This window comes from Lacerta agilis, chromosome 1 (genome assembly GCF_009819535.1).
Source record: "Lacerta agilis isolate rLacAgi1 chromosome 1, rLacAgi1.pri, whole genome shotgun sequence".
Lineage (NCBI taxonomy): Eukaryota > Metazoa > Chordata > Lepidosauria > Squamata > Lacertidae > Lacerta > Lacerta agilis.
The window spans coordinates 72,748,719-72,774,034 of NC_046312.1; the positions used below are offsets into that span (position 1 = coordinate 72,748,719).

At 43.8% G+C, this 25,316-nt stretch overlaps 1 protein-coding gene across 2 annotated transcripts in view; it reads right to left on the reverse strand.

Annotated features, from left to right (window-relative positions):
- Nucleotides 1-25,316, reverse strand: part of LSP1 (lymphocyte specific protein 1) — a 79,460-nt gene that overhangs the window by 36,654 nt on the left and 17,490 nt on the right. Inside the window, exon 1 of one of the 2 annotated variants that reach the window (XM_033154965.1) lies at nucleotides 14,445-14,883. The exons of the other annotated variant lie outside the window; for it this stretch is intronic. Within the exon in view, the coding sequence (XP_033010856.1) occupies nucleotides 14,445-14,503 (59 nt within the window). The 5' untranslated portion in view covers nucleotides 14,504-14,883. Of the gene's footprint in view, nucleotides 1-14,444; nucleotides 14,884-25,316 lie in introns of those variants that run through there. 2 annotated transcript variants of the gene reach the window in all.

Sequence of the window (25,316 nt, forward strand, 5' to 3'; positions counted from 1 at the left end):
GGACCCTAAAGTTTCCTATGTTCTGTGCACAAGGGATGTGGGGGTGTCACGGCTGCTGGAGAGGGAAGAAATATGTGCTGCAGACACAGTAACAACCCCCCCCCCAAGCCTGTAATCATATAAACAAAAGCATAATAAACATTAAGCATAATATATAGTTTGGCATTCTGTATGCCAAAAAAAAATCACCTATGGACTATGCCATATATGTATTATGTCTGCATTGTAAGGGATGATCAAGTGAAAAGCCAAGAAAAAGAATTACATCAAAAACATGTTTTCTTTTTATTTGGCCCCCTTTGCACAATTAGTTATCCTTCTTGATCCACTTGAGTTTCTCAGTTGTTTGCACTTCCTGGTGAATCAGAGGCAGGAGAAAGAGCTGAAAGAAAGCAATCAACGCCTGAGCCCACATGCGCGCGCACACACGCACACACACACACACACACACAAACAGCTTCTTGAGTCTTGATTCACTTCTCTTTTCAGTGATAAGAGATGGTGGAAACTTTAGCAGGATTGCAGTCTCTGATGCACAAATGGGAATGGAATACAGAGTAATCTAGAGACCTGGGGCTTACCTAGACATAACAAGGCATCCTCCTCTGTTTATTCTGATAAAGAGGTATGGGCAAATAGGGGGTCTAATTCTCTCTCTCTCTCACCCTCTCTCTCTCTCTCACACACACACACACAATATGCACCCATGGATGTGGGGAATCGAACCCTGCTCCCTTCTTTATCTCACTTTGCCTGTCTGCACCCTTATCAGTTAATGCCTGCTCCTCCCCAGCTCAGCACACTTTTGGCATCCAGTCTGGGAGCAAAAGGGCCCATGGAGGTAAGATGGGAGAGGCCAGGTTCTGCTCCCCTCACCCTGACCCAGCTTTTTGTTGTAAAATGTAGAACTCCAGGACTCAATGTGCCTCCCCACCGTGTGTAATGTAACATGGCCCGTGTTTTGGTTGGTTGGTTGATTTGTGGCAGAAGACAAATATGCTACCAAACACATTCACTGAGTGGCATATCTGAACTGTGGGCATGGGCCTTTCATTCACTTCTCTCTTTAAAACATGCTAGAGAGATGATTAAGAAAAGATATTTTATTCACTTTAAAGAGACAAGTGCTTACGAAGTTCAAATGCAATCCATGTGGTGTACATATTTTGTATGGAACTGTCAAACCAGAATATCAGCCTAGCCCTGCCATTGGACAAAGTGTAGATGTTACAAAAAGACAGCAAATTGCTACTTATTTACTTTATTTATCAATGCATTTTTTCTGCAAGGGTTACTATGCTTGGTTACTATGCACCTTGATGCAGGAGTGGGGATTTGCTGCTCAGTAATAAGGCAGCAAATTTTATTTATTCCTTTATTGTATTTATATTCCACCTTTTTCTCCAAGGGGCTCAAGGTGGTTCACCCCTTCTTATTTAATCCCCACAACAACCCTGTGAGGTAGCTTAGGCTGAGAGGGAGAGTGACTGGCCCAAGTTCACTCAGTGAGCTTCATGGCTGAGTGGGGATTTGAACCCTGGTCTCCCAGCTCCTAGTCTGACACTCTAACCCAGGCATAGGCAAACTCTGGCCCTCCAGATGTTTGGGACTACAATTCCCATTACCCCTGACCACTGGTCCTGTTAGCTAGGGATGATGGGAATTGTAGTCCCAAACATATGGAGGGCCGGAGTTTGCCTATGCCTGCTCTAACCACTATACCATGCTGGCTTGGATCAACCCTAATTTTACATATAGTCCTGCTTGAAACACGCTGTAATTCCTTGTCTATGTAGACAGAGGTTGGTGCAGGATCAAATAATCCTGAGATAATAATGTCTGAAGACTTATAGATTCTTTGTATAAACATGTTTCAGAATTCATCAAGCACTTGCTTTCCTTGCATGTGTATTTTTACTGTATTTTAATACATCTTTTTGAATTTTAGTGTCTATGTAAATGAGAAAAATGCAATTATATGCAGGTTTAACCCAAGCAAGCACTTCAAAAGCTCCATAGAGACAATTCTGCTAGTTTACCTTTAGGGTGTTCTATAATCTCCACACTCATTGCTATTGCAATGCTATAAATGATTTCCTCAAGTAAATGCTTTGTAGAGAGGCCTCTTTGGTGAGGAAACCAAATGAATAGATTACAACAGTTACTTGGGCATTTTACACTCATTAGCTAACCGGCATAGTAGAATTAGTTCCATATATTAAATTCCTGAAATAAATAACCCCCTCTAGTATATCATTTCCTTTTTAAATGGATGGCTAAATGTATTTGATACACCAAATGTTTCCCAGCGAATGTGCAAGAATCCAGTGGTGCTGTGCAGACACTGGGAATAATTTAACCTTGACGTCCTCTGCTCTTTCGCCACAATTTGTGTCCACCTTTCATAGTCTGACTCCAGCCCCTTGCTCTGACAACTTCCCCAGTGTCCTAATGTCACATTAAAATGTCACACTGTTCATGCGTTGCAAGCTCCTGGCAGTGATTTCCTGGTATGGATAAAGGAAACAACGATAGGTTATGTTTTTAGGGACTCAGACCAAACATTGTGTCTCTGAAGGCATGAATTTATTACCAAGCACCATTAACTGTGTCGGAATGTGCTCAGATATTTATGGTGCAAGCTTAACTGTATGACCCTTTTGCATTTCTAGTTCTGTACATCTCACAAGATGACAGTCGCATTGTTATGTAGAACAAAACAGAGCATTCCCCCACCCTGCCCCCCAAAAGAACCTCCACAGGGAGCATCTTCCTCTAGCATAGCTCTGTCTGTCCTGCTAAAAATAGAGCCAACAGCCATTTCCTCTGACCCCATTCCACGCCCACCCACTTTTACTTGCTTGTCTGCCCACACCTTTCACACAAAAGGACGAGAGACAAATGTGGGCCTTCTTTCAGGCCTTGGATATGAGCTGAAAACAGGGGTCTCTTACATAGCATGTCTCGCTGGATGGCTCGAGAATGAATTGGAGCATGTCTTCTGTGGACCTCAGTGGGCTGAGTTAATGAACTGCAGGATTAAGAGTGACTGAAGGGAAGATGGAAAGGAGACCCCCCCCCCAAATGGAATTGCCTGAAAACATTCTAAATCAAACTGTTTCTAACTAAAATATTGCCAACACAAGGATAGAGCCAGGCAGTGGCGGAGGGTGGGGCATCATGACAGGGTGCGCATGCGTGGAAATGATGCGCATGCGCAGTGCATCCAGCCTGGCGCTGCAGCTCCCATGGCGAGTGAACCGCCGGGCGAGCGGCGGCTCGTGGGGCTGCCCCGGCCATCCGTGGAGCAGCACGGACGGAGGGCCGGGCGGTGGGGAGTGGTGGGAGGGGCTGGGGAGTGTCACCCCCTCCCCTGGAACCCGGGGCGCCCCGCCCCCTACGCCCCTCCCTTGCTACGCCACTGGAGCCAGGAAGAGGAAGCTCGCCACAAGCTACCTAGCAGAAACTGACCAATTGTAAGTGAGATGTGATACATCGTGGACAGAGCCTCACCTCAGAGGCGGATTTGGGGGAGTGTGACCGGTTCAGTGGCACTGGGCACAGAGCCTTGGGAGCACCACAGGTATGTTGTAGAATGGAAGATGAGAGGCAGGGGGGAATTTCAGCATCACACAGGGTGCTGCTGAAATTTGAGATCCCAAGGTCCACCACTGAGTGTCTGATTGGTTCAGAGGTAGGGAGACCAGCTTTTCAGATACTTGCTACTTCCCAGAGTAGCCAGAGCCCTACAAGAGTGTGGAACCGAGGGCACAAGGGACAGCCCTGGCCTCTCCAGCTTGGTCCCTGAAACTCTTCTGAGGACAAAGATTGGTTACCTCTTTTGCTACCCATTTTTGCCCAGCCCTGAACTGGCATGTGGCCCTCAGAAGGGAAAGTAGCTCTTAGAATGGAAAAGCCTCACCCCACCCCTGATTCACAGTGTAAAAGGCAACAAACTACAGGTAGGTAGCCATGTTGGTCTGCCATAGTCAAAACAAAATAAAAAATAGTCAAACAAAATAGTCAAAACAAAATAAAAAATAATAAAATCCTTCCAGTAGCACCTTAGAGAGCAACTAAGTTTGTTCTTGGTGTGAGCTTTCGTGTGCATGGTACTTGCACTCTGAAGCTGTCTAGCAAACTGTTGGCATCCCTATGTGGGTTGCAGCACTAGCTCAATTTCCAAATGGAATATAATATCTGGGGTGGTCTCTTTGATATCAAGGGCACAAAGAAAGAGGCAGGCGTTATTTGCCCCATGACTCCCTTAATGGGACAGTTAACATATTTGTCAGGTAGAAGGTGGCTGACGACCATTTTAATAAGCCAGTTGTGAATACAGTACTTTTTGCTCCATCCCCCCCCCCCCAATGTTTACCTGCATTCACTCCTTAGCCGCTATAATGGTCTCTCGTCAATCATTCGCCTCTCCCGCGTTTGCCAAACAGTGTTTGTTCTCCACAGATATCAGAATCCTTCTCATACATGATTCAGCTCATGCCTGCGTATATTGTAGGATCCCAGCTTGGGAATTGTGGCATCTAGATTTATTCATTTTCCCCACTGGCTAGTGAGTGGTAGAAAACTGAGCATAAGTCGCGCGCAAGGAATGCAGGGTCTGCGTAAGAGGAGCAACGTGAAATCGCAGTACAAGCTAGCTGGAAAATTGAAATGCAAGGAATAACATATGTCATGCTAAATATTTGATTTTCTTTTTTTTTAAAAGAAGGAAAGAACAAAACCCTCAACAATTAAAGACATCCTGCCAGCCACAACATTAGATTCTTCTAACAAGAGAAGCTGTCAATTGACAAAGTGATGGGCAGTGACAGCCTGAAACAGTTGATTTACACGTTCCACAAGCCTGCAAGGCAAGATGAGACATATTTCAGAATGCAAAATATGAATGATGAAAGGAGGCTCAGAGGAAAGACCCCTGGAGAGCCTTCCCAGACTAGCAGGCTTCCTGATATAATAGGGCACAAGCTGCTTAGTGGGACACTGAGGATTAAAGCTAAGTCCCTGGTTAGCGTACGTACTACGGGGAAACCAAGAGCCAGTTCAAAGGATATTTAAAAAGAAGTTGTGATTCATTTGGTACTTGCACTCTGAAGCTGTCTAGCATTGGATGCATTTTTGAAGATATTGGTAGCCCTCATGCAAAGACCACTAGGGTGGAAAAATCCCTATCACTTGGGGATCAGATGTTAAACTTGTCCAGCTGGCAGCATGCCCAGATTCCATAGTTCTTCGGTGAGCAAGGGGGCTGCAGACACTGAACAACTTAGTAGGTCACGGATTATAGCCACTGTGGCACCATGCAATTCAGAGTGGATTGCAGTGAATCAACTTTTTCTACAACACAAAGAGTCTAGAATGGCTGAAGGCAATGCTTAAGAATGTGTGCATTAATGCCTCGGACACAACTTCACAAGTCTAGATTTGTATGCTGACTCAGAGATTGAAAAATTATAAGTTCTTTCAGAGGGGTAGGGTTGCCAGCCTGGATAATCTACCCACATACCCTCAATCATACGGATGCAATGAAGGGAGATGCCCCCATTGTATCTCTTGCCACACTTCTTTTTTTATTGCATTTATATCCTTTCCTTCAAAGAGCTCAAGGTTATCCCCCACCAAGCAGGATAAACCCTTTCCCCTTGTGCTGGATTTCCAACCCCCATGAGATCCTTTAAAGGTGAAACATTCAAAATTGGCACCCCCCACCTGCAATCTGAAATGGTACAGTCCATTCTGCCCACTCGCTGAACTGCATGTGTAAACCAGCCTCACTCTCCCAGAGCCATCACTCAAGCATCTTTCCAGTACCCAGGCTGGATTTCATTGAGTTCTCTGTCAAGAAGCCCCACTTGAGTCCAAGACGGCTTGTGTCCATTGGAGATCCCTCTGATTCAGGAGGTAACCGACATAGTGATACTGCAGTCTATTGACACCAGACATGCCATGAGGAGTCCTTGCACATAGTTAGAGGTGTGACACACAGCTAAGGGCTGGGTAGAAGGCAGCTGCAGCACTAGGGATACAGCAACCCACAGTGTTTGGAAATTCTGGGAATGAACACATACAGTATTCAGAGAGGGGGACAGCTCATATTCTTACATTGACAAGAGGGGACTTAGCTATCAGGCTTCCAAGGGACAGGTGGGCATCAGGAGTGGAATGGGAGTATCTCATGAATGCCCAGCTGAAGAGGAATCCGGCCATTTAAATAGCAGCTTGAGCTAAGCTCGGTTCAGGGTTCTTTCCATCTTGCAACCCCAGAGGCAGGCAGCACACCAGCTTTAGATGTGTCCAGCACCAAACTGTTTTCCTATCATTTGCTAACTTGTTCAGATGTAAAAGAGTGCTTTGTCCATGAGTCTCAGGGCTCCTTGTTCTGTTCCTGGCATTGCCCATGATTTGGTGTAGGTCAAAGTTACAGGTCAAAGATTTTAACTGGTTTAAATAGCTATTCCCTCTCCCCAGGAAAACCTGGGAACTGCAGTTCTGTGAGAGGGTCAGGGTTCTCAAGCAGAGAGTGTTCGGCATGCTCCCCACACTAAAAAGCTTCCCCTGTGCCTCAGTATTGCCCTCTGTAAGTGGAAGAGAGTAAAAGCCACTGAGCTTGCTATGATCACTAATACACAGTGCAGTCTAGTGCATATCTACATTTCAGAAGTACCGTAAGTCTCATGAATCCCAGGTAAGTGTGAAGAGGATTGTAGCCAAAAGGATGCTACTGTATACTCCACCATGGATAACCATTAGGATTCCCCACACCCCACACCCCATTTCAACATCTTAGTTGATAAATCATATAATTCTTTCACTAGGTAATGGATTGCATCTGTATAACTTAGCACATGAACAAAGCAATAGTTATGCTTTAAGTGCAAAAGCACAAGTTCTTTGCTTTTTGATGATACTAGTCTGTGTCACAGCAGGCATCATCACCAAGCAGCCTTCAATTTGAGACAGAACAGGAAATTCTTCTACAATGGGCCCCTGTCCTTGTCAATGTTATTATAGTAAAAATAATACCGTATTGGCCTGAATATAATCCTCACTTTTTTTTCCAAATTCTGACCGTGAAAAGTTAACATGCGGCTTAAATTCACGACCTTACAAAAATTGGATTTTACAATATTGCTGCTGAAACACGTACAGTAAAATGCAACAAGTATGAGTGCCTGCTGAATTTTAAGGGAGCGGCTTATATTCAGGTATTGTCTTCCCCCCCCCCTTGAATTTTAAAGATGCAGCTTATATTTGGGTGCGGCTTATATTTGGGCCAATACGGTAATATTTCCCCCCCAAAAATGTGTTGTCCAATTAACTGGGGGCACAAATATTTTTAATCAAAGTGTTTTAATTTATACATCTAACCCATGACTTGACCAAATGTTGCTAATTGAATTACAGTATTTATGATTACTGTCATTCATATATTTAACAAACACCCTTTTATGCAGGAGGCTAGAGACCGTTTTCCTATCTGCGGTCTGAAAGGATGTTCACAACTAACAAAAGAATTGGACCATATGAATTCTGCGTGCAGAAGGTCCCCAGCATCTCTTGGTAGAGCTGCGAAAGACCCCTCCTTGAAACCCTGGAGAGCTGCTGCCAGTCAGTGTAGACAATACTGAGCTGGAGGTATCATTGGTCTGGCTCAGTACCAAGCAGCTTCCTGTATTCACATATTCATATTCCCTGGAACAACTCAGATACAGTGGTACCTCGGGTTACATACGCTTCAGGTTACATACGCTTCAGGTTACAGACTCCACTAACCCAGAAATAATGCTTCAGGTTAAGAACTTTGCTTCAGGATAAGAACAGAAATTGTGCTCTGGTGGCACAGCGGCAGCGGGAGGTCCCATTAGCTAAAGTGGTGCTTCAGGTTAAGAACAGTTTCAGGTTAAGAACGGACCTCTGGAACGAATTAAGTACGTAACCAGAGGTACCACTGTACTCCACCAATGGTGGCTGGTGCTCATTGGGGCAGAAAGGAGGGAGGTCAACAGTAGATGGGAGTCAGAACCAATGACTGGTGGAGCCAACTAGCTCTAGTTTCACTGCCATGCTCTTCCCTGTCAAATTGTACAAAGTCAACTCTGGGACAAAGCGGAGGAGGAAACTGACAGCCAGCTCCACCCCATGCATGGTTGTCAGTAAGAAGAAAGATTGGTGGGGACTGGCTGAGGTTGGTGGGCAGTTCCCCATTTACACTAATGAACTGGGCTCCACCAATGCTTTTCCCGGACTAGCTATGACTTAACTTTTGCCTATACCTGTTTTGCCTATCCTCCCCACACAATTTGACAGGAGCTAGGTTCTTACAGTGTCATGCACTCCTGCCCCATGCTTCTAGAACTGAGGCTGCAGTTCTAACCCTACACAACTGAATGCCTGCCCCCATTGAATTCAATAGGTCATACTTCTGAGTGGTCATGATTAGGAGTGAACTTTTAGCTGCATTCTGTTTAGCACCAAGAATGACAGCCAGCAGCTTTGTTCGCTGTGGTCAGTTTGATGTTTTCTGCAGGAAACGTATGAGGTGTGGAAGAGAGGCACACACTTCCAAGCCCATGGTGGAGATGCGTGACGGGAGTAATCATTGCCCATTGTTGCTTGGTGCACACCAGCAGTGTGTTTGGAGACGTGTCTCCCCAACACATTTTACTGTGGCTCAGTGGTGGGGAACCTCAGGCCTGGGGGGCAAAAGCGCCCATCTGCTCATCTCTATTTAGCCCTCAGAATTCTTCCCAGGCCACACTATTTCGAGTCTTTGTAGAAACTAGCTTACAGTACAAATGTAAAAATTACACTCATTGCTCCACCTACTTTTGCCTCCCGCCCCACCCACCACAGGTATTTGGCCCCAGGAGAATATTTCGGATGGGAACGCGGCCCCTGGCCTGGAAAAGGTCCCTCCCCCCTCATAACAAAATCCTGTGTAGCTGTGGAGAACCCATAAAAAGTGTCCCAAACATAGCCTTAAAAAGGTGAGCTTTGTCTCCTTTGCCTCTTCCCTGACCTATGAAAAGAGATAACAAGCAGAGCTTTGCATGAAAACACTTGCCAGGAGTACACCATTTGCATCTGAAAAGCCTGGCATTTGGGAAGTGCCCATCAAGCTGAGGGAGCCCAGGGTGATTGCTGGGAGACCTTATTGCCAGGGACTGTGTAATTAACTAGGAATGACATTGGGAAAGAATGGACAATTACCATCTTATCTAACTCTCGCCTTCCCTTCCAGTGCCTGCCAGGGTTGTTAAACAGAGCCTTTGTTAGATGCAGCATTGCTTCAAGTTGCTTTATCCCAGATTATAATAAGTAAACAATGACAACAATGCCTGGCACTTCTGAGAAGATGTCTGCCACTACAGTACTGTCCAAGCCTGCCTTTACGTTTACTCAAATCTCAGGCTTGTACACTGACATTAGCACACTCAAGTTTAATGCACGTAAGGTTTTACAAAACAAAATAATTCTGTTTATCCTTTTCTCCCCGTCCCATCACTTTGTCCCCAACATTATCTCCCCCCCACCCTTTCTTTCAGTTTTGTTTACCAGACTTGCCATAGACACAGCTTCCCCTGACTTTGGGGACACATTCACTGGCTTCCTAGCCTTCATTGACATGTAAGGACTCTTGAGTTGGCCTCAGTGACTTCAGTGGCAAGGAGAGTCGAGTAGTTGAAATATACCACTTTTGAAGGCTCACACTAACATGGGATCAAAGTGGAAAAGGGGCTGTTTTAAAAACCAAATTCTGACCAATGTAAACTTTACATGAAACATTTTAGATGTCTGAAAAGTCAAAAGAAGATTTAAGTATTGGCTGAGGGAGCCGGTGTTTGTCCACAGACAGCTTCCAGGTCATGTGGCCAGCATGACTAAACTGCTTCTGGCGAACCAGAGCAGCGCACGGAAATGCCGTTTACCTTCCCGCTGGAGCGGTGCACTTTCACTTCATGTGCTTTCGAACTCAAGGTAACTGTATGTTATTCAGTCCCTCTATCTGTTTTACTGGAAGCTGGGCAGGTGAAATTTTAATATGTAGTCAGAACTCTATTGGGGAAAATAATTTTTTTGATCCCATTAACTTTAGCTGCTCAGTTAACTATTGAACCTTTTAAGTCTTCTTTGTTTATGGTAGCTTTATGACTCTGGGACAGGCAGGTTTCATTTTTGTTGTCTTCCAGGTCCAACACTCTAACCTCCAGATCACACTGGCTCTGGAATGTGTATGAACTGGTAATGTGGAACATTCAAGAAGAATTTTTACCCAGGCGAAACCTGAGAAGCATGGCTACTGCTTAAACTAAAGAAATCCTGAACTAGTGGGTTCTGAATGTTTCACCAAGTGGAATCCTAGCTCTGGTGTGATTCCTGCTCCACCATCTCAGGTATTCATAAGATCCAGAGGAAGGGATAAAGGAAGCATCACAGGTGCAAGCAAGGGCACTCTTGTTTGGGGAAGGATTTTTATTATTATTATTATTCTGGTGGTTCTGCTTGAAGTTCTCTTTCCCAACAGTTTATTAAAACCCAGATGTGATGTTTCTGAAGGTGTTGCCTGAGCTATCAGGATTTGCCACATCCAACAGTGAATGACCATCAAACATGCTACACCATGGGTCCCCAAACTAAGGCCAGGGGGCCAGATGCGGCCCAATCGCCTTCTAAATGCGGCCCGCGGACGGTCTGGGAATCAGCGTGTTTTTACATGAATAGAATGTGTGCTTTTATTTAAAATGCATCTCTGGGTTATTTGTGGGGCATAGGAATTCATTTATATTTTTTTTCAAAATATAGTCCGGCCCCCACAAGGTCTGAGGGACAGTGGACCGGCCCCCTGCTGAAAAAGTTTGCTGACCCCTGTGCTACACCTTTATTTCTCCTACTATGAACTAGGTGATATTTGCAAACCTGTTAAAGATGCTTGAAGGATTCAGTGTTTGTATCTGGTTTACCCCCTCCAGCCCCACAATTCATCATTTATTTTGGAAGACTTTGCTGCTCTCCCCACTTTAGCAAGACATTTTTGTTCAGCTTTGTATTTGGGTAAAAATGGGACAGTGTGTCATTTACCTTCACTGGTCTTATATTGCCACCACCCAATCTTGTTTAGTTTCCCAAACGTGGAACCCCAGATTTTTAAGAGTGTTGGAATTGTATTTGACAGCTCCATTACACGTGAAATTATTTACATACCCAAGCCAACTGCAAGTGGAATTATTCCAAAATGAGATTCCATGCAATATAACAACTTATTGTGCCCCATGCTGAGAAGGGGGCTTCTCTTTCTCGGTTTAGATTCTTTTAACCCCATAAGGCAGATTAAAACAAAAGCTCTTAAAAAACATAACATTTGGGAGCAATCCAAAGAAAAGGGAGTATGCCAATATTCCAGTGAATATTGTAGCCTGCAATCCAATGCACATGTCTATCAGAATAAAAACAGTGGAAAATGCTTTGATTGTGCTGTTAACATATAGGTAGGTGCTTAAACAATACAATTCTGTGCATGTCTATTCAGCAGTAAGCCCCACTGAGTTCAATGGACTTATTCCTAGGTGAGAATGGGATTTAGGCTTTATATGCCCCTACACAGAAGTTAAGTCTCATTGAACTCATTGGGGTTTACTTCTGAGTAAGAAGTGCTGTCAGGTTCATTGATTTCTGTGGGAGTCTCAACTTTTTTAAAAATACCCACTCTACTTTGTTAAAACTCATTAACTCAAACAAGATTAAGAATCCATCTTAGCGGGGTGGGGAGTGGGGGACAAATCACCAAGCCAAGTATCCATTGAATATATGGTTGAAGTCAGCTTGAGAATTACCACTGCAATTGGTCCGTCCCTGATCTTCAAGACAAGAGTTGTACAAGGCAGACTCTGCATAGACTGGACAAGGGAGACAACCTTCCTTTGCACTTAAGAGAGAAGTTATCTATAGAAGGGAGGCACCCCTTGAGGTAGAAAGGGAAATCTAAACTGAACATAGTGAATGAATGTATCAACATCCTAGAAATCTATAGCCCAAAGGGCTGAAACCCTCCAGTCCTATTCTCTAAAAGTGGCTCCAATTATTTCATTGTGACTCTATAGAGAAAGGGTTTCAAGAGACTGCATATTTGAAAGTACAAGAACCACGTGTAAGACAATAAAGGGGTACTTACTTCCAGGAATCACAATACCAGGAATAACATTTCTCCTGTAGTAATTTTTGTGGGTGTTACTACATAATTTCAGAGCTATTTCTTCTGATTTGCACAGATGTGATGCTACTTTCTCAATAACCTTTGCAATGCAATGTTATCTCTCTAGCCTTCACATTGGTAACTGATAAAAATCAATATTCTGTGGTGGTATATTAACAGTATAGGCTCGTGTGTGTGAAGGTCTATATGTTAAAACAGATAGCCATTTACTTCATGTCACTACATTTTTGGGGGGTGGGAGCAGAATCCAAATTGAGGGTGATGATTTATTATTTATTAAATTTCTGAACCACCCTTCATCCGAGGAACACGGGACAATTTACAATATATAAACGCAAAAATACGTAACGTGGAAACAAAACAAGCACATGCACACAGACACACATCACACAGTTTCAAAGGCCGTAGATTAACCAAAAGCCTGGGAGAAGAGCAATGTTTTTTTCCTGGCACCTAATGGTTCTAATGCAAGGAGCAGCTGATCACCTGTCAGGAGTTATACCACACCCCTAGAAATATGTGGAATTGGGGTGCATAACATGTTTTACTACAGTATATGGCCAAAGTTTGCAGACAATGGGCTCTGTCCCACCTGGGATTAGAGCTGCCACATGGAACATTTTTAAGCAGTGACCACAGAATATATGATCATCTGTTTTTCCCATATTTGGGAACTGGAGCTATTCTAACCAATACATAGATTTAATTTTCCCCTGTGGTATTTAGTTATTGCTGTATCAGCATTAATTAATAGCATTGGCCAGCCATAGCAAAAGAGCAGCAGTCTTCCAACTTTTTTAGACCCAGGATCCTCCTTCAACATGCATTTGAGGATCCATTTCTAATTTATTTATTTCATAACCATATATTGGTATGGTTGTAGTGATGCTGCTGCAACACACCTTAGACCAGGCTGCTGTGACCCAGCAGCAGGTCCTGACCCACCAGTTGAAGATCAAGGGCATAGAGCAATGCCTGAATAGGCAGAGATCCCATGGAAACTGCCCTATGAACTCTGTTGAAAGACATCTCCATCTGCCCAATCAGCCTTCCACCTTCACCCATTCTCAGTTTTAGACAATGGAATGTTTCAAAATTTGAATAGACAACCACAAACTATCATTGGCAAACTATCCAAGAATATCTTGTCAGTGAAATCTGTCTTCTTTGGAGGGTCAAGTTTAATGCCCAACTTGCCTTTCAGTTGGTAACATTATTTCATTAACCTCATTATTCTACAGCCTGGAGATGGTCTTATTTTTATTTTTATTTTTAAAGGGAATTAGTCAATGCCTTTCTCAGAGCTCCACTGTCCTCTTTTCCAAAGATGTTTACAGTGTGAGCCTACACATGTCTACTCAGGAGTAAGTCCTATTGCGTTCATTGGGACTTACTCCCACTGTATAACGCTGCAGACTTAACAGTGCGGTCCTGTGTATGCTTACTCAGAAGTAACCCCCATAATAGTCAATAGGATGTACTTTGTCATAAGTGTGCATGGGATCGCAGCCTTAGCTCTCCAAATGAGATTTTCAGTGCACATTTTCCTTTTCACTGACAAAAAGAAAACAATCGCTTTCCCACCACACTGCTCACAGTAAAGAAAGATTCTAGCATCTTGGTCAGAAGTTCGGTCATTTTTACTAGTTAATTAATACCCTGTCCCTTTTAAGGACCTCACCGTTTAAATTTCTCCTTATTCAAGTTAATTACCCTGCAAATTATATTAGCTGCCAATCCCATCTCTCACACACACACCCCCAAAAAGCAGATCCCCAGAGGCAACTGCCTTCAGTGCCAAGTCGCTCTCCGCCGCCCCCACCCAAAAAATGCCAGAGCCCAGTAGGCTCAGGTAAAGCCCTAAGGTGCAACCTTGGGTAGGGTGCGATTATCTGGGGAAGCGATCCATAGATCCGGGGCTCCCCCCGCTCCAAATTCCATCACTCCCTGAACGGAAGAGCCTTTTTCGCTGTCTGAAATCCCCAGCCAGCAAACGGGTGTCGCTGCCCTCGCAACAGAAAAACCAACGCCGTGCGGACTCACGTAGGATCAAGAATCGGCTTCTCCCCACAAAAATCTCGGCCACTTGGGGGGCGGGAAAAGCCCTCGGGGAGATGAACCAGCCCCGTCCGTGGCGCGAGCACCGTGTAAACAAAGAAAGGGCTCCATCTCTGTATCCCCCATCTCGCCCGTGGGCAGGTAAACAGAGGCTTACCTTATGAGGTTCTGCAAGCCCTGCTTGCTGGAATTCCGCCTCAGGATCGCGCTGGTCATGGTTGGGGAAATGAACCCGGGGCAGGCGCTGAACTCCTGCCTGCGCGGAAAGCCGCCTGCTCCTCCTCCCTTCTCTCCCTTGCTTTTTAATAATCTCGTTAGATAGTGTGCGCGCTCTCCCTCTCTCTTTCCCTGTCCAGGAAGTTCTGCAGCTGGTTTCCTTTTGTTTCTCTAAGCCCCCCTATCCGCGTCTCCCCACCCCCCCAGCCCCTGGTCTCTTCCACCTCCACGTTCTCCTTCTCAGACTACTGGAAATGTCAGGGAGAAGAAAAGCTTTCGGCTAGCTAGCAGGGGAGAATCCCCTCCCTTTCTCCCATCTGATTGCAGAATAAACTCAGGGGGGAGTTTAAACTGTCTGGGATACTTCCCTGCTTCGTTAATTTAATTCATTGCATTTCCAGCCCACCATTTCCTCCAAGGAGCGTGGTCCTCTCCGCTCTGTATTTAATCCCCACAACAACCCTGTGAGGTAGGTTAGGCTGAGATGCAGTCACTGGACCAAGGTCACCCAATCAGCTTCCTGGCCAAGTGGGGATTGGAACCCTGGTCTCCCAGCTCCTAGTCTAACACTCTACCCACTACACCACACTGGCTCTCATTCCTTTCCTCATTCATCTTTTGGTCTTTCTCTTTCACTTCCTCTTCCCATTTGTCTTCCCTTCCCTTTCTGATCCATTCAATGACCCCTAGCTGTTTCCCTATTATGTAATCACAAAGCAAATGTTTGCAAATCGATAGTATGAAGCCAGGCTGAAGGCATTTCTTAATAAGAGGTGAGCAAGTGGCTGAAGATAAATTTATGTGGCTGTTAAAACAATTAAGTGGCAATCCAACTGGGCTCCATTGAAAAAAAAACAGTGAAACTATGGGCCAAGTCTGCTGATCCATTGTAGTCCAGTAAACCCCCATGGAATCAGGGTTATCAAATACCCCCACAGAAGGCACATCCATGTAGGATTAAGTGTGCAACTGGTGTGTAAATTGTTGCGGATGATAAGAAGAGCCTTCTGGATTAAGCCAGTGGCCCATCTTGTTCAACAACCCATAGCAGCCAAACCAGATCCTTAAAGGGAATCCCATAAACAGAACCGGAGTGCAACAGTGCTCTCCCAATGGCTATTCAGAGGCATCCTGCCTCCAGCAGTGGAGGTAGAACACAGCCCTTGTGGCAAAGTAGCTGTTGATACTCTTATCCTTCTTGAATTTGTCTCATCATCGTCTTTTTTAAGCCATCCAAGTTGATGGCCACCACTGGGAGCAAGTTGCATAGCTTAACTAGGTGTTAAGAAGTGCTTTCTTTGATGTGCCCTGAATTTGTCCAATGCTGAGCTTACTTGGGTGTCCCAGAGTTCTGAGTGTTATGAGAGATGAATTGACTTTCTCCACCATGCATAATTTTGTAAGTCCCTATCATGTCTCCTCCTACTTGCTTTTTCTCTGAACTTAAAAGCCCCAGATGTTATATTCTTTCTTTCCTCACAGGGGAGTTGCTCCATCCCCTTGACCCTTTTCTTACTCTTTTCCAGCTCTATGATACCATTTTTTGAGGTGACAACATAGGAGAGAGTTCTGCTACGTGTTCATCTAGTGCATGTGTGATGAGAAGCCACTGCTACTCATGGTTCCCCAGAGTCTGCTCACAAAGTGGAAAAACCCAAGTGTGCACATCAGCTACAGGGAAGTTGCCCTAACTTGTGAGATGGGGCAATTTGCATTACTGTGTAATGAAAAAGCTATAGGAAATTATAAAATACCCTCTCCCCACAAATCAAATCTTTCCAGTGCAATCAATTTGATAGGGATGGTGAAAAAAAGACAGGGTCATCAGAAAACTTTGGAGTGGAAAGGCAAGCACCTCCACTTACAAATTTGCAGGCATAGATAGCAGAGACACAGTAGCTCATTCAGGGACTGTGAACTTAGACTGGGCACCTTTTCTATATTACAGTGAGCCAGCCATACATCGAGGGCCCATCCCCACAATAGTGTAGACACTGCATCAAATCTGGTACCCTTTTGTTGCCCAACCATGATGAGAGCATCCAACTGGGGAGGACTGTCACATTTATGCCCACATTTATATAAGCTTCCTGGAGGCCCCCAACTGGTCACTGCAAGAAGCAGTGCACTTCCTCGGTGCAGATAAATTGTGCTACTGGGAACGGAAGAGAAGGGAGTATCCATCATTTCCCATGTTGTTCACCTGCTGCATAAAGAAAAAGTCCTGTCTGGGCTCTTGTCTTGACCCGATCCACTCAGATGAAGATTGGGCAAAAGCAAGAGGAAGATTGAGCCAGGCCAAGACAATGGTGGCTCTGTGTTGACAGGTGCCATGGTGAAGTTGCAAAGAAGGAAAACAGCCTTTCAATAAGAATAATCTCTTGCTGATTTCTATTGCAAGGAAGTCTTTAGCTAGATTATATTGGCCAATCAAGCTAACTATGCATTGACATCAGTGAAGAAGCGTTACGTAGGTCCTCTGTGTTCAGATACTTTAGGATCCATCATGTGAGATGAGTGGTTCTAGACTGTAAAACGCTTTACCCATCGTTTCCCCATTCTCCCCATGTGAATCTTTGGAGTCGTAGTAGTTCTGTGAAGAGAGGCTGGACATCTTGAAACAAATTCTCAGCACCCTCATCGAACTGAACTCCAACAATCCTTTAGAGAAGCCAGGACAGTTATTTGGGCAGCAAGTTTGTTTGTTTGTAGATATATCTGAAGTCCTCTGGTCCCTAAAGGAAAGCATTCCCATGGGTTTTAAATGAGTTAATCTGGAGTGAGCAATTTAAAGGCTGAGGCCACAGAGTCACCAGCCAGGACTGGAGCTAAATTGGGGGGAAATGGTCCAGTGGTTGGTCACCATGCTCTTATTATAGCCTGGTATGCGGCACAATTCATAGCAAACTGAGGAGGGGCAGAAAGGAATGTGAAAAGCTGACTTTGGTGACAAGAGGGAGGCTGGGAGCATGGTTGTCATATGGGACAGGGTAAGCATGGGGCAGGACAAGACCACTCAGCTCAGTGGCCTTTACCAAAACAATTGCCCATCTGGGTAGCAGCATTGTCCCCACTACCTGTGCTGATGCAGGGGAAGACTGCATGTTGAAATCCCTGATTTACATGGATTGCAGCGACTGGATGTTTATAAAAGAAAATCAGCTCCCTGCATGAGCACTGCACATGCCTTTCTCTGTGACTGCACCCTCCAACACCTCACAACTTCTCCTTCCTCTGCCTCCACCCTCATTCCTCATGCATCATGTAAGTCTCAGTCCACAACAATATGATATGTGAATGCTTGTATGCTAGCAGATGAGTTTCCAAAGCTAATAGGGCAGTTAGGATCAAGGAGAAGGATCAGTCTGGTTGGCAGTAGGGAGGGGCGGGCAATGGTGAAAGCAGATGAAAGGAGAGAAAAGATAAGTTCTTCTGGAATTTTTGAGGAATGAGTCAGTCATTTAGGTGAGTGGATGCTGCAACAAATGGAGTTGTTTTAGTCCAAACGTTGGATGAAAGATGCCCTGGCCCGAGCAGCAAATACTTAAATGTCATAGCCATTTGACAATGGATTGCTGGTCCCAAATATTACACAAGTATTACACTTGCAGTAGTACCACTGTGACTTCCTATATGACTGGCAGAAACTATTGTTACATAGGAAAGAGGGAGATGGGGAAAAAGAGACCCTATTTATCCTCTGCCATACAAATCCTACCACTGTGAGGCCCTCCTAACAGGGCTTTTTAAAAGGAAAAGTTAGAACTGCCCAGTAATATGGGGTTATAATTTGTGTGCACATCATGTGCCACTAACCCACACAAATGTGCATTTTCCTTGTGTTACACACACGAGGAAAATGCATGATATTTAGAAGCCAAGGATTGGGAAAAAATCTTCAGAGCTGGAAATTTGACAGCACTAATGAGGAAGAGTGCTGTGTTACTTTCATGTTAGAAACATTGATGAATACTCTGCAGAGGAGTCTTCAGGGAGTGTCTTTGGTGGTGGGGGAAGAGAAACTGGTCCATCTGATCATGGTCTAGGGCTCTAAGGAAGCCTGGAATGAAGTACATTTCACATTGTTATCAGTCACTTTTCACATCACCTAGCATAATGCAATGTTTACATGATCAGAATTTTTAAATTGATCTTTTCCCCCTGTAACTTCCCTCTTGGGGTCTGGCTGCTATTAAAAAAAAAAAAAAGTCCTGCCTCATGACCACCAAGAGAAGACTACCATCACAATATTGCGACATGCAGAAGGGAATCAAGACTGCATTCTCCCAGCAGCCAAGAAGGGCAGTGGTGAAGGATTGGACCCTACAGTGCATCACCATTGCCATGAATGTCTCTCTGCTGTTACCCTCCATCCCACAAGGCTAACCAGGTATTCACCTTAGCTTTCCCTGACCCATAAGACGATACAGTTTACTGATCGTATGCTTATGTACCGCTTAGAGATTTCACATATTAAGCTGCTTAGAAATACTTTCAAATAATACAAAATAAAATAATATCCTTCTCCTACACTGAGCTACCATCTCCTGCTAAAACATCCCATTGTCCTCTCTCTGGACCCAGTCATGTATTATTTGGGAATCTAAACAACTGTCATGATCACCACAAAAATGTCCCAAACTAGTAATGCACAGAAGCCCCTCAAACAGGCAAAACACACCTCAAAAACAAATGACGGGAAAACTTTATAATAATCAGGCAACCCCCACAACTAAACAACCCTATGAAAAAGCTTTAAAAAAATCATGTGATGGGTGATGGGGCTATGATACACACACAGGCATCATGCTACAGATTTCAGGATTAGGACAAGAAGCAGTAGTAGATTTAGGTTTGCATTCAGCTAATGTTTACTTGAAGTAGACCCATTGAAATAACACTGCCTAAGTGTACCCCACACAAACCTACTCCAAAACAGGGGTACAATGAGAATGAACTCCAAAGCAGGGTTATGTTGCACAGTAAACCATGCAGTGCAAACACAGCCGAACTGAGAAGGGGGGCAGTTATCAGCTCACAGCGAAAGAGGAAGGGTTTAAAGGTAAGAGAAATTTCAAGGGAGGAAGTGAATCAGTCTTTGTGGTGGGTGGGAGGGAGAGAGCCCCAGAGAGGGAAAAGCACACCAGCCTTCATTAATTACACAATCCTTTTGCTATGTGGGGCTGGTTGCAAAATCATCAGAAAGCTAAAACATGTTTGGCAAGAAGAGAGGAAAAAGTTCTAGCAAAAATCAATTCTGGCTGGGCCTTCTCACAGAGCAGGATGGAGCAGATATATGAATGATATATGAATGATCCCAGTATAAAGGGATAGCAAAGCAGCCTGGTGGTAGCACATCTGTCACCTGTAAAGGAAACAAATACATTTAGGGTGCTTCTGATGGAAGCAAATTTTGTTCTATTGCTAACGGGTTGTTCATATATTATTTTTCTGTGTGCAAGTTAGTTTCCACACATTTACCCTTCCCATTCATCTGTTCACTCCCCTATGATAATTTTAAGATTGTAAGCTCCATGGGGTAGGCACCTCTCCTCCTGTGCTCTGTAAATTTCAATACACAGTGATGGTGCCATAAAAATGCCATAAAAATGACAACACAGCGAGGTTGTTATTTGCAATGGCCTCCACATGGGGCTGGGGAAATAGTTTTGACATTGAGTGGCTAACAAATGGCTAAAATAGTGAGTCGTCCCCGTCTCCCCAATGTTTCAATGAGGTGGAGTGACAATTATAATTCATATTACCGTAAGTGTTGTTTGTATGGGACTAGAAAGAGTAAATGTTCTGGAATAATTAACAGATGTATATGTGCCATGTGTGGTGATTTGGTTAGCTTGGCAGCAATGGAGAATGTGTGGCTCCTCCAGATGTTGGACTCCAGCTGCCATCAGCCTCTGCCAGCATGCCAGGGATGATGGGAGGAAGACTACACATTCCCCAACCCTGCTCTGAACAGAGCTGACAAATTACTCCAGGGGAAAAGAGGAGATATTCAGCTTCATCTGGCTGAGCAATGGCTTTCTGGAGCAGGGGAAAGGTTCTGCAGAACTCACTGTATGGACTGGTAGACTTCATAGCTTTTTCTCTCCAGCCAGTATCTTGAATTATAAAAGTTGAATGGGCTTACATAAATTCACATTCACTCAAGAATGTACCGGTATACCACACTGCTGCCCTGGGCTCCTTTGAGAGGAAGGACAAGATACAAATATTAATATTATTGTTGTTATTATTATTTATGAAAACAAAACAAATGACTCACTTCCAAATCTCTTCGGGAAAGGTTTATCTCTGTTCTCTCTATATGTAGAAATGCTACAAACGTCATGTGCCTTTAACTATTATAATTTTTACTAATAACGCTTTTATGTATTTCTGTGGCTTCAGTGCACTGAGTTGGAGACTGACAATCAGCCAGTCACAGAACGTGAAAATAGGGAAAGAGTCCATGGCAAGGACAGATACTGCATGGGAAATCCAAAATCTTAGTCTATTTACCTCCTTTAGGAATCCCAAGAAGTGCTAGGTATTTCTTCAACCTGTATGGTGGTCCTTTTCAGATACACTTTGAAGCCATCACATTCTTCTGGCTAATATTTAACTTTTCTGTGTTTTCCATACCAGTTGATATCTATTCCTTTTCAAGGACATTTTCTCTTCTATTTAATTTGCTAATCTGTTCTCTGTTTATAATTCTACCAATATATCTGCAGGCTCTGCACAGTTCGTGAAGCAAAAATGAAAATGGTACTACTGTAGATGGATCTACCACTGTACCCTATGATTTGCAAACAACAAAAGAAGGCAAGTCCCTGCTTATCATCTCAGCTTCCACAATGGAGCAGTAGACAGCAAACGAAAAGAATGAGGGTAATGGAATGAATATGTGCAAACTTCCTTCTACTTTCCTTTCCTTTCATTGTTTTCAAAAGGTTCTTGCCATTTTGTTGATGAAGAAACTTGCCTGATTCACACACAAAGATGCACCATGGCTTAATAAACGGACTTAGTGGTGTGTAAAAACACTGCTCAGTACCAGTACCTTAGCTGTGATTTGTTTACTGCCACTAAGTAAATCACATGAACCCATCATTTGTTTTTGGCTTACAAACCTTGGTTTGTTTTAACTATGATTTAGTGTCAAATATAAAGCTAGCACACTTTCTGGACACCACTATAAAAATACAGCATGGACACATAGGCACCACCTTATACCGTAAACCAACTGACCGACAAACATATCTACATGCTTCTAGCTACCATCCCAAACATACCAAACAACCCATTGTATATAGCCAGGCCCTACATTATAGCCGCAGCTGTTCCAACTCTACAGACAGAGACTCTCACTTAAGAGATCTACAGCAAACCTTTTTAGAAGTAAAATATCCGCCTGATGAAGTTAAACAACAGATCAACAGAGCCAGACTGATACCCAGAGAGAACCTGCTGCAAGACAGACCCAAAAAAGAAAACAACAGAACACCACTAGTAATCACATACAGCTCACAAGTTAAAACAGTACAACGCATCATCAGAGATCTACAACCTCTCCTAGACAATGACAGTTCTCTTTCTCAAGCTCTGGGAGGAAGACCTTTCATTGCCTACAGACAGCCATCCAATCTTAAACAACTCCTCACCCACAATAATACAACAACAGGACTCAACATGGACACTGGTACCAGAGCCTGCAATAAACCCAGATGCCAACTTTGCTGTCACATACACCCAGACAACACCATTACTGGCCCAACAACATCAAACATACCATCTCAGGTCTATTTAATTGCTCAGCTTCTAACATTGTGTATGCAATCAAATGCCAACAGTGCCCTTCAGCTCTCTATATTGAACAAACAGGCCAAACCCTACACCAAAAGATAAATGGACATAAATCTGATATCAGGAATCACAAGACAGAGAAACCAGTAGGAGAACACTTCAATCTCCCAGGACATTCTATACAAGATCTCAAAGTAGCTGTCTTAATACAAAGGAATTTCAGAAATAGACTGGAAAGAGAAGTTGCTGAATTGCAACTCATTACCAAACTCAAAACCACGGAAAGACCTGGTCTGAACAAAGACATTGGATTCTTATCTCATTATACATGGCAAAGCTATCTTTAGCCACCTCACCCCTTGCTTTTTCCTTTAGGACTAATTGCAGTCGTTAACAGTCATCAACAGGTTTTCCACACCCATCAGCCAATCACCCATTCCCACCACCCTTCTGAGTAATACCCCTCCCCACTCTCTCACTATATATAAGGGTCTGGTGACTTCTATTTCAGTGTATCTGAAGAAGTGTGCATGCACACAAAAGCTCATACCAAGAACAAACTTAGTTGGTCTCTAAGGTGCTACTGGAAGGAGTTTTTTTTTTTGTTTTTTTTTTTTGTTTTTTCTTAACCAGGGTTTGCTTCACCAGACAGGCACCAGATGATCATCCAACTACAAAGGCATGAGCTTAGAGCAGCTGGGAAGCAAACCAAACTCTGATCACCTGTAAGATAGCTCTTGCGTGACTCGTGTATTAAACCACAGCCGGGGGAAGTTTTTAAGCCCAAGGGCCACATTCCATCCTAAACAACCTTCAAAGGGCCATTTGACTATGTTGGGTGTGGCCAGAGGCAAAAGTGGGCATAATAATGAATATGAATTTTACCTTTGTACATTAGGCTAGTTTCTACACAAGTGCCCCTTCCCTCCATCCAGCCAAAAGCATTGAAGAATGGTGCAAGAAAGGCTGATAAGAAATGTGGACTGAGGAGAGTTCTGAGGGACAAATGAGAAAGGCCTGAAGGGCCACATGTGACTCCCTGCCACCCCCAGACCTGGAGTTCCCCATTTTTGGCTCAGACAAACCATACCAGACTGTCTTGTTATTGGTAAATTAAGATTTCTTTAAAGAAACCCATGGCACCTTGCTAGAGCAGAATCCCTCTGCAAGCAAGTTAAGATGAGGACATACTTTGCAAGAGGCCACTTGCAAATCAGCTAAGGCTGCCATACAAGATTGGATGCTCAAAATATCTGTATCACTGAGAGCAGCAGAGCCTTTGGCACGGTGGACAGCTTTTCTTTTTTCTCTCCACTGAAATCATCTATATTCGAATATTTGGCTTCTGAAATCTACATCCCCTTAAGGAAGTTTGGCAGAAACTGAGGTTTGGGAATTGTATCTTTTCCTAAAGATTGGACGTGTTGTAAAAAATTGCTAATTACGGTGTCTATCGTCAGGGGGTAGGATCCCATTAAATACAATCCCTTTCATTTAACTAGGGCATTAGGTTAAAGGGCTGAGTGCTTTAAATGATAATCCCCATGAAACCAGAGCTTTAAGAGCTGTATCCCATCCTCATTCTTTCAATAGCACTTGTTTGCAAATACTGTTGCAATTCTCCGGCAGAACAGCTTGGTACTGGGGGCAAGTTCCAAACAAACTGTTACTAACCAAGGGCACAATCACATGAACAAATTCACATAGTCATAGGATTGCAAAAGTGGAAAGTATCTCAACTCATTACACTGAGATGTGTTTCTTGATACCCATAATCCTAGCAGATTACTCTGTATCTACAAAGCTACACAGGGACATCATGCTTTGAAAGGAAAAAGCTTAATAAAATAAAGTCCGGTTAGTCAGTTCATAGCAAAGGGGAGAGGAACACAGCAGGTATGAGTGAGGTATAGCATGACAGATGTGCCAGCAAAATATGCCTCAAACACATAATCTAGGAGTAAATTTAAATGTGCAGGTATCACACATTGTACCACTTCGGACTCCAAGCAGGATTGGTGCACAAGAGTTTTCTGCCTGATGCAAAATAGTGCCTTCTTCCCCACTTCATGCCATGTATAAAAGTGGACTAGACCAGCAGCTGAATCCTACTTCAACACTGTAGTGCGCATATGATATGTTTGTATCAGCATAGAAAGGTGGGTTTGTAGCTCAAGCAGATGCTGTGGGGTCGTCCTGAATCTGATTTTTGTTTCATACTTGGATGCATAGTGTTGTCCCTGGAGCACTCAGTGACTCGGCTCCTTTGGACAATGGACGACTGGTTGCCCACACGTGTTTCGATGTGTAAGGTGGAGGAAGAACAGCAGTGTTTGCAAACCACCAAGAGATCATTAGGTTGAAGCTGATCTCTGATTGCGAAGAACCGATGATTGTCAAGAAGAGAGTGAAGAGCCTGTCCAGAAGGTTCAGGAATTCCCCTTTGGCTGTGGTAATGAAACAAGCCCCTTGCAGTCCCTGCGCTGCATCATCTTGCAATGACCAGGTATACACAGGTGTGTTATGTTAGTCCCAGATGATAAAAAGACACAAACTACTGGAACGATTTGGGTATGACCTCCTCCAAATGCTACTTAGTATTCCAGCGCCTTTTGTTGCCACTGCTGTTGTGAATGTAATCCTTGTGTGTATGACATAACAGTCCCCATGTGTACAAAATATGGGTGTGCCCTTAAAAGCCTCTGTATTTATTAATATGATATCCAGTGGGCAGCTTCTGCTTTAACCTTTGAATGCCTGGTGAAAACTTTTCTGTGGCATCAAACTTATACAAGCAATTTAAAAAAAACATCTTCCATAAGAGGTAGCAGGTGGTCTCTGATTTGAAATTTTCACTTGGCGAACCATTTTCATATTTTATGATATAGTGGGATAAAAATATTTCTTAATTGATTAATTAGCAATTGTTGGGGTACAGATATGGAGCAGTAGGCAGGAGAATTGCTGGGAGCAAGGTGTTCCTGTGCCCAGCTCAGATGCTTGCCTC